Source organism: Panthera tigris, chromosome B1 (assembly GCF_018350195.1).
Source record: "Panthera tigris isolate Pti1 chromosome B1, P.tigris_Pti1_mat1.1, whole genome shotgun sequence".
NCBI lineage: Eukaryota > Metazoa > Chordata > Mammalia > Carnivora > Felidae > Panthera > Panthera tigris.
In genome coordinates, this window is record NC_056663.1 from 190,637,299 (window position 1) to 190,652,501 (window position 15,203).

The 15,203-nt window shown below is 47.7% G+C and overlaps 1 protein-coding gene across 1 annotated transcript in view; it reads left to right on the forward strand.

Annotated features, from left to right (window-relative positions):
- Positions 1 to 10,359, forward strand: part of FAM184B (family with sequence similarity 184 member B) — a 151,549-nt gene extending 141,190 nt beyond the window's left edge. Inside the window, exons 13-18 of the mRNA XM_042984874.1 lie at positions 1,185 to 1,357; positions 2,436 to 2,582; positions 4,438 to 4,555; positions 6,140 to 6,244; positions 7,259 to 7,458; positions 9,194 to 10,359. Of these exons, the coding sequence (XP_042840808.1) occupies positions 1,185 to 1,357; positions 2,436 to 2,582; positions 4,438 to 4,555; positions 6,140 to 6,244; positions 7,259 to 7,458; positions 9,194 to 9,287 (837 nt within the window). The 3' untranslated portion in view covers positions 9,288 to 10,359. The remainder of the gene's footprint in view (positions 1 to 1,184; positions 1,358 to 2,435; positions 2,583 to 4,437; positions 4,556 to 6,139; positions 6,245 to 7,258; positions 7,459 to 9,193) is intronic.
- Positions 10,360 to 15,203: the final 4,844 nt, after the last annotated feature.

Consider the following 15,203-nt stretch of genomic DNA (forward strand, 5'->3'; position numbering starts at 1 on the left):
CCTTCACCTCATTGGAGGGAAGCCCTGACCCCTCTGGGAGGAATAGCAGGGCCTCAGATGAAAACCCACACAGAGAAGAAAGGTGGGGGCGTGAGCCAGGAGGAAAGCAGCCCCGGGCAGCACGAGTGAAAGACGGAAGGGAGGGTACCCAGTACAAGGATGCGTCCTTAAGTCAGCCACCACTGCAGGTAAGTGGTGTCCCGCCTGCTGGGATCTTCCGAGGAGCCCTGTGAGATCATCCTCATACCTGTCCCAGCTTGGGACAGAGGGGGATGCATTTATCCAGCAGGTTCTTTCTCCCATTAGTCAAGCATGGCCCCCCAGGACCTTAACCAAGCTCTTCCTTAACCAAGCTCTTCCATGGCCCCCCAGGACCTTAACCAAGCTCTAACCATGGCCCCCCAGGACCTTAACCAACCAGGTGAGTGCCAGGTGCCCACGTGCCCATGGGTGTCACACACACACAAGCCCCAGGGCAGGAAGCAAGAGGTGTGGGGCATGGGCCACAGATGTTCCCTGTGCAAAGCTGTTCCGTGTGGAATGAACAAAGGCAGAAACCTTCAGGCATGTTTGAGTGAACTTGAAAACTGTAACATTCACTAACCAGGGGTTAACTCTGACCCCATTTCATTTGGACATAGATTTTTGAATTTCTATCTGAACCACTGGCGTTCAAGTATCATTTCATTTAGCAAGCATTTATTTGGCCCCTTCTGATCCCAGCCCCCGAGCCAGGTGCCATCAGATTGGAAAACTCGAGGGGAGACGGTGCCTTCGGGAGGCCCTCCCAGGCTAGTGGAGGAGACCACCATTAAACAAATGAGCGCACTTCGGTGTAATCGCTCCACAGACGGGATCGGGATTCGGTGATAGCAGAGGAGAGCGGGCTTGTCGCTTCTTGCCCGAGGCAGTGCTGTTGAAGTGGGGAGGGCGCTCCGGGTGGAGTGTTTGGCTTGCCTTGAGTCACGTTCCTGGCTCACCAACGTTATTAGGCTTTGTGAGGGCGGATCTGGCCAACTCGGAAAGCGGGAAAACCTGAAGAGCCTGGATGTGAGCTCCTCAATCGGGAGCAGGAGGCTGGTGAGGGCTCCAGGCTGGGCGGAGCACGGGTCCCCGTCCTTCGGCGGCGCATCTGGGGCCCTTGGCGCCTCCTGAAAACGCCTCTCCCGGGTGCTTCTCCCCAGGACGCGGGCGGCCCGGGCCAGGCGGGCTCCCCGAAGGGCGCCGCGGAGCCGGGTCCGAGCGAGGGCTGCGACCCCTGGGAGGAGAACTCGCAGCTCAAGGACGCAGTGCAGCGGCTGCGGGCCGAGGTGGAACAGCATCAGCAGGAGGCGCTACAGCTCCGCGAGCAGCGCAGGTCGGTCTCCGGGCGGGGCCGGAGCTCCCTTCTCCCTCGCTCCCTCCAGCGCCCCGGGGTGAGCCTCTGAACCTAAGGCTCACCCCCGGGGCTTCTCCGCAAAGGAAAGACTCCCTAACACGCTAGCACTGCCCTGATGTTACTCCCGACGCATGAAAAGGATCAGTGCTCTAGGAATTCGTCTCAAAACTGCAGGGTTTGCCCTGGGATAGAGGAGGGAACTCTGTTTCCTACAAATCAAGGAATTTCTGGGATCAGACCTTACCGTACTAGAAGTCCCTTCAAAACCAGCCTTAGGGAGGTAGTGCGGTGAAATAGCTCAAGCGGTGCCGTGTGAGCTCAGGTGAGTCCGCTAGCTTCTCCACGCCCCCGCCCTCATCCGCGAAGGAGGTAAGACCGCCACCTCTCAGGGCTGTCCTGGAATGCAGTGACAGGTGAGCAGGATTTAGCACCCGCCCCGGAATGCATGGAGGAAGCGCTGGGTGAACCGCTGTTACTTTGTTCTGGACATGTGTTAGCATGATTCATCCTTGCACTAACCCTGTAAGGTAGCCACTATCATCACACCCATTTAACAGGTGAAGAAACTGAGCAGGGTGTGGCTTGCCTTAGGTCACACAGCTAGGAAGTGATGGAGGAAGACCTACCCCCTATCCCTCCCTGCCTTTCAACACTGGACTGGTGACTCCCCAGGCCTCAGAGTCCCAAGGATCAGTAATTACGATACACAATCTCAGCCTCCAGGCCTCCATTTGCCCCCCGTGAAGGGAGGATTTTCCAGAACCCTCCAGAGCTGTCCTCCACTGCTTGCCCCTGAAGGCTTCACAGTCGGGTTTCTCCTTCATGGGATGCTGGGGCAGGAGGTGCTGAGAAGGGGTCCCACAAGCAGGGTGTATCCTGGACCCCACAACTCAAGAGATCCCAGGTCTCCTTCCCAGCATCCTGACCTCATTCATAATCACCCCCACCCATTGCTTCCCACCCCAGCCACCCAGCAGAGCGGGGAGAAACCCCAGTGCCCAAGAGGCTCAGTCCCTAGAGCCTGGGCCAGCCCGGCTGTGCTTCCCTCCACCCACAGGCTGCTGGAGGAGGATCAGCAAGCCCAACGGGCCCGGGAGGTGGAGAAGCTACGCCAGGAACACCGGAAGGAGATGCAGGCCATGGTGGCGGATTTCAGCAGTGCACAAGCCAGGCTCCAGGCCCGGCTGGCTGCCCTGGAAACTGAGTAAGTGAGGCCTTGGGCCCCAGGTTAGGAGGGACTAGTAGAGGTACATTTTATTAGGGCGACCAACTCATCCCACTGTGCCTGGGACGCTCCCAGTTTTAAAACTACAAGTTCTGAATTCCAAGAAGCACCTCAGTCCTGGGCAATTGGGGATAGTTCGTTACCCCCCATCATTTTATGAGACTGCATTCTCTCCGTGCAGGGCACTGGGAATCTGTGAGGAATGAACACTGCCTTATGGGCTTGGTTTGACCCCTCACCCTGGGAAGAAATCAGCGGGATCAAGTCTACTTTTTAATGAACATTTGCCCCATTCTAACATGCATCACCTCACTGAATCTTCACAGTCTCCTTCATGGACAGATAAAGAAACCGAGGGGGTCTTGTGCCTGTATGCATACATCTTTATTATTCAACAGATGTTTATTAAGAGCCTACTGTGTGCCTGGAGTTACAGCCAGAACTAAACAAAGACCATGCTCTCGTAGAGCTCAAAAACTCAATGGGAATTCAGACAAGAAATAAACATGAATATTTTTCATATCAGGTATTGAAAGTGCTAAAAGAAAAACAGGATCAGTGTCTAGGGAGTGGCAAGGGTGGGCAAGGAAGGCCTGTCTAAGGAGGTGACATTTAAGCACAAGGAGGCGAGGGAATGAGAGAGCCGTTTGGAGGAGGAACATTCCAAGTGGACGCAACAGCAAGTACAATGGCCCTGGGGCCTGCTTCACATGACTGAACAGCCAGGAATAAGTGAGAGGGTGAGTGGCAGGAATTGAGATTGGTGGGCTAGCTGGGAGGGATGAAGGAGACCCGCACTAAACAGGAAGGAGTTTGGATGTGTTCAGGGTGCACTGGAAGCCATTGCAAGGCTTTGAGCAGGAATGACATGGTCAGATTTACCTTTCAATAAGGTCACTCTGGCTGCTGAGAGAAGAGACTAGGGGGTCAGGGTTAGCAGCACGGAGGTGGAAGATGACAGGTAAAACCACCTGCCCAAGGTCAAGCCGCACTAAGTGAATCTGTTACCTGTCTGTGCTCTTAAAAACATGTTCTCCACTGTCTCCAGTGCAAAGCAAACCATCCAGAATCCAGAGTGAAAGGTTTTATCAGCTACCATCTAATGGGCACTTACCACAGGCCAGGCGCCCATTATCTCGCTGAATGCTCACAACCACCCAGTTTCGTGCCCCTTTTAAAGAATAGGTAACTGATGATCACAGGGAAAGGCTACGCAAGGTCACATAGCCTTTTCCTAAAGGCAGAGTAGGGATTAGATCCCAAGTTATCTCACCCCGAAGTCCCGGCCCTCTTAGCACTACAGTCAGTAGGTCACCTGCAGCCCTCACCCCCTCCCCCACCGTGCGCAGATTTACTTCTCTCTGGCTTCGTGCTGAAAGGGCTGGGGGAACTAGCTGCCCGCAGCTCTGAGGGAGAACCAGCTCATCCCGTTCTCCGTTTCGGCCAGCAGATGGCGCCAGAGCCACGTCGGCATCAGCCCAGACTTCGGGCGGCCGCAGTGGGGGACATTTTTCTGCCGAGGCCTCTCTGCCCAGGCATCCCTGGTTCTTGAAGCTTCACTGAGGGCAGTGTGTGCATCAGCCACAGGCCTTTGGTTCCTTGGCCCCGCAGCCTTGGGGTAACTGGCAGACGTCAGACTTGGAGTTGGGGTCCTGAGCTCTGCAGCCAACTCACTGGCTGGTCGCAGGCAGGGTCCCTCGGCCTCCATTTCCCCTTTTGTGGACGGAGATATTAGCTGGCCAGGCTAAGCTCACAGCAGCGTCCCCACCCCATGCACCTGCTTGTTGTTGGGCAACGGCAGCAAGGAGACTAACTGCATGCCTGTTCCAAACAGACTGAAGGATTCCGGAGAGAAACCAGGGAAGGGGGCGTCCAGGCCAGAGGACGTTCAGCTCATAGGCCGCCTGCAGACCCGCCTGAAGGAGAGAGAGGAGGTCATCAAGCAGCTCATGGTGAGGCCGTCAGGGCCACCAGGGGGTCTGCAGGGTTCCTTCCGGAGGGCCATCCACTTTGTTCTTGCCATTGCTCTGCCTACCTAGCGATTTTAATCCTGATAACTCTAAAACCACCTTCAGAAGATCCTTGATTACTTTTGTATATTATCTGAAACAATATATGCTCACTAAAAAAATTAATACAGAAAAATAGAGCCCCCCCGCCCCCCAAGCACTCAAGTCCTACAGCATCTGCCCATGGTTGATTGGTTCAGTTTTTTCATCTATGGAATTTGGGAAAATCCAGAATGGCTTGCCTTCTGTTGGAATTTTAGTAGACTCAATCAAGCCAGTTATTGTTTGTTGATCTTCCTTTTGTAAAAATGACTACCTGTTTTCCAGTTCGCAAAGCCGCCCCGGGGCCCCTTAGGAAGAAGTTTTCTCCCTCGGGGTCTGTAGCCCACAGCCACCAAGGCCTGAGGCCATTTCTTTGGAATGCCCCTCCCCCCACCCGCCCCTGAGCTTTCACGCAGTCCACCTCCCTCACATCCCCGTCTCCTGATACTCCATCCATTGCTTTGGGCTCTAACCCGGCGGCCCCGCGCTCCCTGGTCTGGTGGCAGGTTGCTTGTAGCACCCCAGCTGAACCGGCGGGCGCTGCTCCTCCTGGCTTACGTCCAGCTCTGCAGACGGTGGCTCTCGACTGGCGCCTGTCAGTGCAGCCCACGGTGGGAGGGCTAGTCGGCCACCTGAGAAGTCCAGCCACCTTCCCCACCCGTCTCTGCCTCCACCGCTTTAGTCCAAGCCCCTCTCACGCGCGCAGTGAACCACTGGACTCCCCACTCACTCCAGCCTTGCCCGCACGCTGACCTCACATCAACCAGGGCAGTCTTGGGGAAGCGTGTCAGATGAGAGCTCGGCTCCATTCTGCACCGCTCACGGCCTCCCGTCCTTCCCCGAGTGAAATCCAGGATCTTCGGCAGCCTGCCAGCCTCACGTCCTCCCACAAACACACACCCGTCTCCTCTCTCACTCCCATCCCTGCCCCTGCCACGCAGTTCCATGTCAGGACGCTGATGAGACAGTCAGGAAAACTTCACCACTAACTGAAAATTAAATGATACTAAGGAATAGCTTGTTTGCTAGGTGTGACAAGAGAATCGTGGTATTTTTTTTTAAAGAGTCTTTATCTCTTAGAGATAGATGTGGATGTTTTTAAAGATGAAATTATACAATGATTAGAATCTGCTTTAAAAATAATACAGCAGGAGAGAGAAAAGTGGACAGTGACACGCATAAACAAGGTTGGTGACATAGTGATTGTACCAGCTTTTAGTCTTCAGATGCCCAGAGTACCTGTTTCTCTAACTGCCCAAGACGTTTCAAATAAGCTCGCCGTTCCCTATACAGAAGCTGGGGACTCAGGCCACAGGACTAAAGGTGCTTCCTCAAAGCTTCAGTGGATGGCAGCTGGATCCCCACACACCCTCCCCCTTCCCCTGGGCTTTCCCTCACGGTGTTCTGCCCTCACTCGACCATCTTCCATCAGGTCAAACCCAGTGGTGTGGTCAGGCTCATTTGGACTCAGTTGTGTTTTTCCAGGAGGAGAGAAGATTTCACTGTGCAGCCTTCCCCAGCGCCATGTCCCATCGGAACCGGTCTTTCTCTTTCAACCCTCACCCAGGATATTTGACCCCCTCCATGAAGGTAAATTGGTTCTGCCGATTTCAGGCATTACAGTGCTGCTGGTTTCATTTTCCTGAAGGTAATTACAGCTTACTTATCGGCGTGCTGGCATACAATCAGAGGAATGTTCACTGAAAATAAGACTCATGGGGAACGGTCCAAATTATTAACAAACAGTATTTATATCTGGCGAGGCAGATTACGTGTACTTTTGATTTCTTACGGGTTTTTGTATTCTCCGAGTTTCCTATAAACATGTCACTGTTAATAATGGTTATATCTGGATGATGAGAGAAACAAACAAGAATCTCCCACTTTTTAAAAAATGTTTGAGAGAGAGTGGGAGCGAGTGCAGGAGTAGGGGAGAGGCAGAGAGAGAGACAGAATACCAAGTAGGCTCTGTGCTGCTGTGCGGTTAGCAGGAGCCTGACACGGGGCTCGACCTCACGAACCAGGAGTTCATGACCTGTCAAGAGTTGGATGCTCAACCAACTGAGCCACCCAGGAGCCCCAGGAATCTCCCACTTCCTTTTTTTCCTTATATATTTTTGGAATTTGTTATAATGAGAATATTCACATCCAAATCTCTCATCTGCTGTAACAAAATCCTAAAAGTGCTTAAAATGTTTAGTAGTTCAAAGGACAGTAACCCTACCCTAAGCTGAACAGATGTGAGCTCATTTATGATTTTTATGTATGCCTCTCAGTGAAACAATGTTGTTTCACTGCAGAAATATTAATGCATTTGAAGACAATGGACCCAGCTCCTGTTGGGGGTCTTATATGGCCTTCTAATGTCTAAAAAAAAAATTTGAATTACCAAACACACGTCCCCAGAGGTTTTGGGCAAGAGATTGTGAACCTGTGTTTCATAAAACAAAGACTGGAGGAAGAAATGCTTTAAAAATAACATGTAGGTATATAAATAAAATTACTGCCTCTTCTACCATATAGTTTTGGTTGGGTGGGCCTTTTTTATTTACAATAATGACTCTTTAGGGTGGAACTAACTGGCCTTTCTTTTACTACAAACAGAAAAAGAAGCTGGAGGAAGTGCCCAGCCGAGTGGTCAGCGTGCCAAACCTGGCCTCCTACGCAAAGAACTTTCTGAGTGGTGATCTGAGCTCCAGGATCAACGCCCCTCCAATAACGAAGTCACCCAGCTTGGACCCAAGCCCTGGCTGTGGCCAGCCTTACAAACCCACCCAGGCTCTAGATGTGAAAACTGCCACAAGGTGGGGTGGGGGAGTTGTGATTCCAGTTTTCCATAGATAGGGGGGGAATTCAGATTCCTTTCTGGCACCTCTTCAATACCCAGACTTTGGGCAGGTAAAAAGGACAGGGAGACAAGCCCCTCCCTGCCTTGGACAAATTACAATCCAGCCAAATGGGAAGGTGGTGTAAGAGGAAGGAAGTAGGTCATTCTTTAGACAAGTACTATTCTTGGTACCAAGTTCCAGAAAGTCTTTTTTTTTCCTCTCATGGATGATTAGATCACTTAGCTAGCCGTGTCACTGTGGGTAACACAGAAGATGGACTCTAATCGCCTGGCCCTGAGGTCTGGATTCAAATTCTGGTCTCTTGTTCTTACCTAGGTGACTTTGGGCAGGTTACTTGACCTCTCTAGGTCTCCATTTCCTCACCTCTAAAACAAAGATAATACAGCACCTGCCTCACCAGACTGTGAGACTGACGGAATTAATCCACAGGACGCAGTTAGCACAGAACCTGGTACAGAAGCATTCAGTCGATTTCCACTATTACTGCCACTGCTATTATTATTAAGGTTATTTCTCAAGATTTATTGTATCATCTTGAGAGTTTAAGGCCTCTTAATCTGGGTTGGTAGCTCATGCATGATCAATCATCTCAGATACTACCTTATTTTTCCAGAAACCCTTGCAACATGTTTCTCTTTCACAATCATTTCCCCGTTTATTAATTCTCCCTCCTATCCAGTCTTCTTTTCAGAGGCAGAACTTGACATTCTGTGCTTTGAATTTTGCATTTCAGAAATGGCTCCTTCTAAAATGTTCTTTTTCCAGGGATGCCTGGGCGGCTCAGGTGGTTAAGCATCTGACTCTTGATTTTGACTCAGGTCATGATCTCACAGTCGTGGGATTGGGCTCCAAGCTGTCATCTTGGGATTTTCTCTCTCTCTCTCTCTCTGTCTGCCCCCCGCCCCCCACCCCCACTCGCACTTGTCCTTTCTCAAAATATAATAATAAAAATAAAGTGTTCTTTTTTCAAAGGCCCTGCATACCTGCGGCTATTGGGACAAATGGGAGGCACAGACCTTTATAAATGTTGAGTGGCAAGGACCTCCTGTCAGTCAATGAAGGAGGCCAGCCCTTTTGTTTCAAAGCTGCAGAAACTGAGGCCTGGAGCCCTAAGCACACCCCTGTATTAACGGCTAGAGCCAGCTCCTGACTCTGGCTGTGGGTTCATCTCAGTATCATACACCTGTAAATAAGCTAGGTTCCCAGTTTTATATGAAGCTTCACAAATGCAGACAGAGACCAGTCAGCAGGTATACATCATACTTTCTTGCTTACTGTTTCCTCTTTTCAATTTATTAGGCTAATGTCACAGTCTTATTGAGGTGAGAACACATTAGATAACTTCTGAAGAAGCCAGACATTATAAGGCTGTGTTGATTAACTGTTTCATTCCTTACCTTTTTTATGAGGTTTAGTGTTCAATTTGTGCCTGAAATATAAGTTTATACAATATGCTCATTAGTCTTAAGTAAAACAGTGGAGAACCTCATTTTCGAAACAGGAATTAGACGTTCCCTTCCCACCCCATCTTTCACACCTTGTTTCTAGCCATGAGTGTTAGCCAGTTATACTCACGGTCTTTCAAAAGCAACAGCTTTACTCCCTGAAAGATAGTGGGGTATTAAGTTGTTTACTGAATAATTTTCAAAGCCATCTAAAACAATCTTTTTGTTTGTTGGTTTGTTTTTAGGACACAAGATGGTGAAACAGCCCAACCCAAAGAAGTCCAGCAGAAACAGGGCTCTGCCCACCAGGAATGGTTTACCAAGTATTTCTCTTTCTAAACTGAGTCTCAGGATTCCATCACAAAGAGGACACCTGAAACACATGTAAAGCATCTGACTGAAGGAATGAACTAAAAAACCAAATTAACTTGCTTGTGATACGATTTATATATAATAGCCAAAACAAATTTTGGCATTAACATTTCATACTGTTTCATTGTGAAACCAGTGCTTAAACAAAATTCTTGACATTAAGGTAAAAAACAAAACAATATAAACCAGTGTTATCAAAATGCACCCACAGAAAATATTAATGTTACTGATGACCTCACATTGTATTTCTAGTGTCCATAAGATTTCACTCCACTTTGTGGAATATCAGGCTTTGTGATTTCCATGATCTACTTTAAAAGTGGTTTCACTTGTCCTTAGAATGCTAGTCATCTCCACTTGAAAAGTATTTCTGTGTAAATGACAGAATTCCAAAATGCACATTCAACCTCACTAGGAAGAAGAATAAAAGTTTGAAATACTCATGAAAACCAATTACAAACACAAAACAAGGCAAAACTAGGAGTGGATGACAGCAGCCCTTGGCACACTTCGACTGAGTGCTCTGACTTCCTAAGTCCAGGACCTGAAGTAGACGAGGGGATAACACCTACCTCAAAAGGGGCTTTTGGAGAAGTAAGCAAAATAGGATAGGTATGACACCAATCACGAACTGGAATGAATCACTGCCAGAATTTTTCTGTGAATAACCGAGCCTCACTCTGTCATAGGACTGTAGTTTCAACTTGGTCACTTGTGAAAGTTTCTAGAGTATTCTTTGAAGTCAAAGATCTACTGAGCCCATAGTCTTTGGGCCTGGGCCCTTTGCCTCATGGTGCATTGCTTCCCCATCACATGGATGCTCAGTACTGTAAGGGAATCGGGACTGGCCATTCATGGTGCTGACCCATGTCAGTCCACACTGAATAGTCTGACCTTCTGATGGAGCAGTGTGATTTGACAAGACTCAATACAATTTGGGCAAAATACGTTCTCAATCCTTTGGTGCTGGCCCCACACGTGGCCATAAACATTTATTCTATGCACTGTCAAATCTTCGCTCTTTGAATAAAACTTTAAACTGGGCAATTAAAAATGGCTGTGACTTGTATTGTTTTCCCAAAGAAAGGCGAAAGTAGATGAAGACAGTTTGGAAATAAGAAATTCACATTAATCTCAATCAGGTCAACTTTAAATGAAAAGTAGCTGCTTACATAATTTTGGGAGAAATGCAATTACAACTCAAATTACAACTGACAATTTAAAGGTAAAATCACTATCTTTTTAAATAAATGTTTTTAAGGTTTATTTGTTTTGAGAGAGTGAGCACACGTGAGAGGGTAAGGGGCAGACAGAGAGGGGAAAGAATCCCAAGCAGGCTCTGACACACTGTCTCCAGGGCTCAATCCCACCAACTGTGAGTCATGACCTGAACCGCAATCAAGAGTCGGACACAAAACCAACCGAGCCACCCGGAGGCCCCTAAAGGTAAAATTCCTATCTAATCAAAACACGTGGCCCCAATAATTTCTTAAATGAAAATACTTGTTACCATACATGTAACATGCCATGTTATTTCTCAGTATCAATTTTTTTTAGTGATCATGTTTCCTGCTTAGGGTGAGCACTGTAGGATTATGCTTGCGTTTTGTGTTTTAAGAACTAAACTAGTTTTGTGTTTTAAAAACTAAACTACGTACAGATAGTTGTACTGTTTATTGAAACATTCTTCCAACACTGCAACTACTGATGACTAGCAACGTAGGCTGCACTTTAACTCAGCATGACACCTGCTGCAGGGACAGAATTTTACTGAGACTCTACATCTGTTTGATTTCTTTCTTGTTGCAGGTGACTGAAAGATTCTGTTAAATTTCTAGATTCCACACTGCAATAATTGTATCTGTTAACTAAATCTGAGCATGCTTCTATCATTTATCTCCTTAGGACACATTCCTTGGGTATCTAAGTAAAGCATCAAAGGATACATGCTTAAGCTTTTTGATATAGCAGAATTATCATCCAGAAAGTTTCTCTCAAGGTTCCACCTTCACCACAGTGAATAAAATCCTCTCTGTACCCTAGATAATACTGACAAAGAAACTCAATTTGATAGATAAAACATTCTTCCGGTTTTTGTGTATATAATCAGATTCCATCAATCTCTCAAGAGTGAGTGGTCCAGACATGACAGTGATGGCTTGGGGAAAACAGTGCAGATGAAGAGAAATGAACTGATTCAGGATTGAGTCAGGAGGGAGAAACAGCAAGATTTGGTGATAAATCTTGTTAGGCTCTTTTAGGACAGAAGGAGGGGCTAACATACGGCTGGAGCAAAACTGGAAAGGAAGATTGCTGTAAAGTGTTTCTTAATTAGGGTAGAAAAGACTGAACTCGCTCAAGAAATGGCTGCATATTGTGTACCTGAACCCTTTAGCTGCTCTAGCATTGATGTAACATCCAACACAGTAGTTGTGAGTGAGGCTACTTGGTCTATATTCTCTCCAGGATCCATCTGGATTCTGCAAGGGCGACGTTAGGAAATTAAATGGAGCTGTGGTAAGGAGCTGTCCCTGCATTCTTCAGATTTCTTACGGTAGCGCTAATCTCCACCATCACCCCTGGGGATGCAATACTATTTTTGATCTACTCCCTCCTGCTAGTTCCTCAGCTGTCTCCCCTCACCCTACAGGTGATAATCAAAGATGCCCCAGGCACTCAGAGTGGCCGTTGACTATTAAGTCCTGTTAGTCATTATCCCTCCATGGGGAGTCAAGACAGTGAGGTGCTAACCAGCCAACTCCACTGTTCTTGTACACAGTATGCCCTCTTACCTTCCAATGTTTGGTCCTTGTACTGACAATGTTCCCTTCCACTGGGACATCTCCCTGTGGCACCACTGGTGGAATCTTCAGCAATTGGGCCACTGGCAACTACACTGCCATGGGTCTTCCTTGCCAACTGGGACAGTGCATGAGCCAGTCCCCAGGCCCCATCCTACTGCCTGCTCTCAGACCACGTCCACTAACAGCCATGTCAGTCAGGTCCTCCAGGAGCTATCTCCCAAGACACAATTAGAATTAGAAGACATTTATTGGGGATTTCAATGGCCCTCAGCCAAGGACCACCAGAAACACATCTGCAGGGAACAAGTTGGGTTTATTACTTGTTGCAATAGGGAGAATGCTCATTGCGGAGATGGTAGGGCTTCTCAGAAAGAGGGTGTTAGAACCTATTTCAGAATTCTGGCTTTGGTGAGTGATTTCAGACAGCCTAAGGATGCAAGGGTGCACTCTAGTTTGGATGCTGTAAACAAGTCGGGGCAATTCTATGACTGGGTGCCTAAAAGAAAATTTTATTTGTTCGGAGCACAGACTAGAGTGAAGATAAAGCTGAAAATAGTTAAAAAAAAAAAAAAAAAAAAGCAGTTACTCACTTCAGTCAGAAGAATGTTTGGTGGGTTAACACTGTGACCTTATTTTTTCTCTGAGCCTAGACAAAATAATGAGGTGCTTTTGTTTTGTCCTACTTTATCATGGTCTTGGAGCAACTCTGAGTTGGTATTCTGAGATTGTTCATGTCCAACAGGAGAATACCATGGCCTAGTTGGATAAGTGTCCATAACACAGATCAGTATCTGGATGTCAGGGACAGGTTTTTCTTCCCTTTCTCAAGAAAAACCACCTGCAACATAAAGGGAAGAGGAAGCCTAAGGCAAGAAGAGCCTTCAGACTATGGTGCAGGTTGACACCAGTGAAAGGGAGGCCAAGGAAGATTTGAGCAAAGAAGCTCAGACAATAAGACAGCACCAAGAAGTCTTGGCCAGGCCAGTGGGAGCTCCAGAGCAAAGACTGCCCAGGAGGAGTCCCATGTTGAGCAGGAATGACCTGGCTTCAGTACCCCACCTGTGTTTGATCACAGCCAGGGAGAGCACGGCCTCCAGGGAACCCTGCAGCAGATGCCCAGAGGTGGAGCTTTGGTAACTGTACTCCCCACAACGACTCTCTTGAAGGGAGAGCAGCATTCCTCCAAGGCCTCCAGAAGCCCAGGACCAAAGGCTCAGAAATGTCAACACTGAGAAGCTGGGTAGAAAAGGAAAGAGAAGGGAAGACGTATCAAAGAGAATGAATTCAAGTAAAGAAGATGAAGTGGCCAGTAACCATCATGAGCACAGTGATGGTGGTATGGAAGGGGCAGGCTGGAAAAGGAGGAAGAGAAGGAGAGATGCTGGAGACTGTGAACGAGGGGCAGGGAGATAGGGCATCAGCTCAGGTACCGAAGGAATGTTGAAGATGGGAGATGAAGACCTCGTGAGCCGCAGGGAATGATCCAGGAGATGGGGGATGCGGAAGATGGACACCGCCCAAGGATTAAGCCCTAGAGAAGGTGACTGGCCTGGGGCCCAGAACCCTGGTGGAAAGGCTGGTCCTACACAGGGTAGGCACTTCAGGAGATGGAACAGGAAGGAAAAAAAGGAGACCCTGAAGATGTGGGTAGGTTTGTCCTTCTGGGACTGGAAAAGTAAGGGAAATCCTAGCTGATGGTTTCTTCTCACTAAAGACAGCAACTCAAGAGCGTTTTCGATGTTAATCACCAAGAAATTAAAATGATATTCATAGCTAAGATTGAAAAGTTGTATTGACAGAAAACTCTGAATTCATAATAAAGAAATGGCAATAACTGGTTCTTGAATGAATTCAAAATATTTTCACTAAGCACCAAAAAGAATAGTTCCCAATATTTTCACTAAGAACCTCTTTATTACTCAAAGACTGCCTAAAACTTAAGCAGTTTATTTAGGTTTTTAATCAAGAAATCAAAGCTGTTGGGATGCCTGGGTGGCTCAGTCGGTTAAGCGTCTGATTTTGGCTCGGGTCATGATCTCACATTTCGTGTCAGGCTCTGTACTGACAGCTCAGAACCTGGAGCTTGCTTCAGATTCTGTGTCTCCCTCTCTCTCTGCCCCTCCCCCACTCATGCTCTGTCTCTCCCTCTCTCTCTCAAAAATAAACATTAAAAAAAAAAATTAAAAAGGGGCACCTGGGTGGCTCAGTCGGTTAGGTGGCCGACTTCGGCTCAGGTCATGATCTCATGGTTCATGGGTTCAAGCCCCGTGTCGGGCTCTGTGCTGACAGCTCAGAGCCTGGAGCCTGCTTCGAAATCTGTGACTCCCCCTCTCTCTGTGTCCCTTTCCCAGCTCATGCTCTGTCTCTGTCTCTTAAAAAATAAATAAACGTTAAAAAAAAAAATTTTTTTTTTAATTAAAAAAAACAAAAAAGAAATCTAAAGCTGCCAATCAGAGCTTCGAATTGGCATGAAGTGACCAGGTTAACAACCCTGAGGTCATATATTGTGAGTAAAACCTTTTTTTAAAAGCTCTGTTTAACCTATACTGAGGGGATTTGATAGCCTCAGGCTGTGTACCCCACACATGGGCACACAAACAAAAATGAGTAAAAAGTATTACGCATAAAAAATAAATAATAAGTGGTCCCTGTACATTCAGTGAGGAACAATGCCTACTTCTAATGAGAGGCACTGAGACAGATGCAAATCACTAACCTCCACAAGGAGAACCATGCAAGGTTGGTAGAGAGAGAGGTAGTCCTGTGTCTTGGGGGGTGAGGCAGAAAGCATGCAGTGGCTTCAGGGACCAGATGGCATCAGACCAAACAACCATGAATGGATGGGTATCAGTGTTATATAGGGAGGGCCTTCAAGGCTGAAGGAAATAAAACACTTCAGGACACTGAGTCACAGAAGTATTGCCTGTTCGGAAGACAATAGAGCATCTGTTTTGGGTAAAGAGATGTAATCTGATTAGATTGTAAACAACGAGAAAGGAAAATCTCATCCATGGAGCACCACACACAATGCTGGTCTGTATTTCTCAACGGCAGCTCAACAGAGAATCTCATTGGCCCA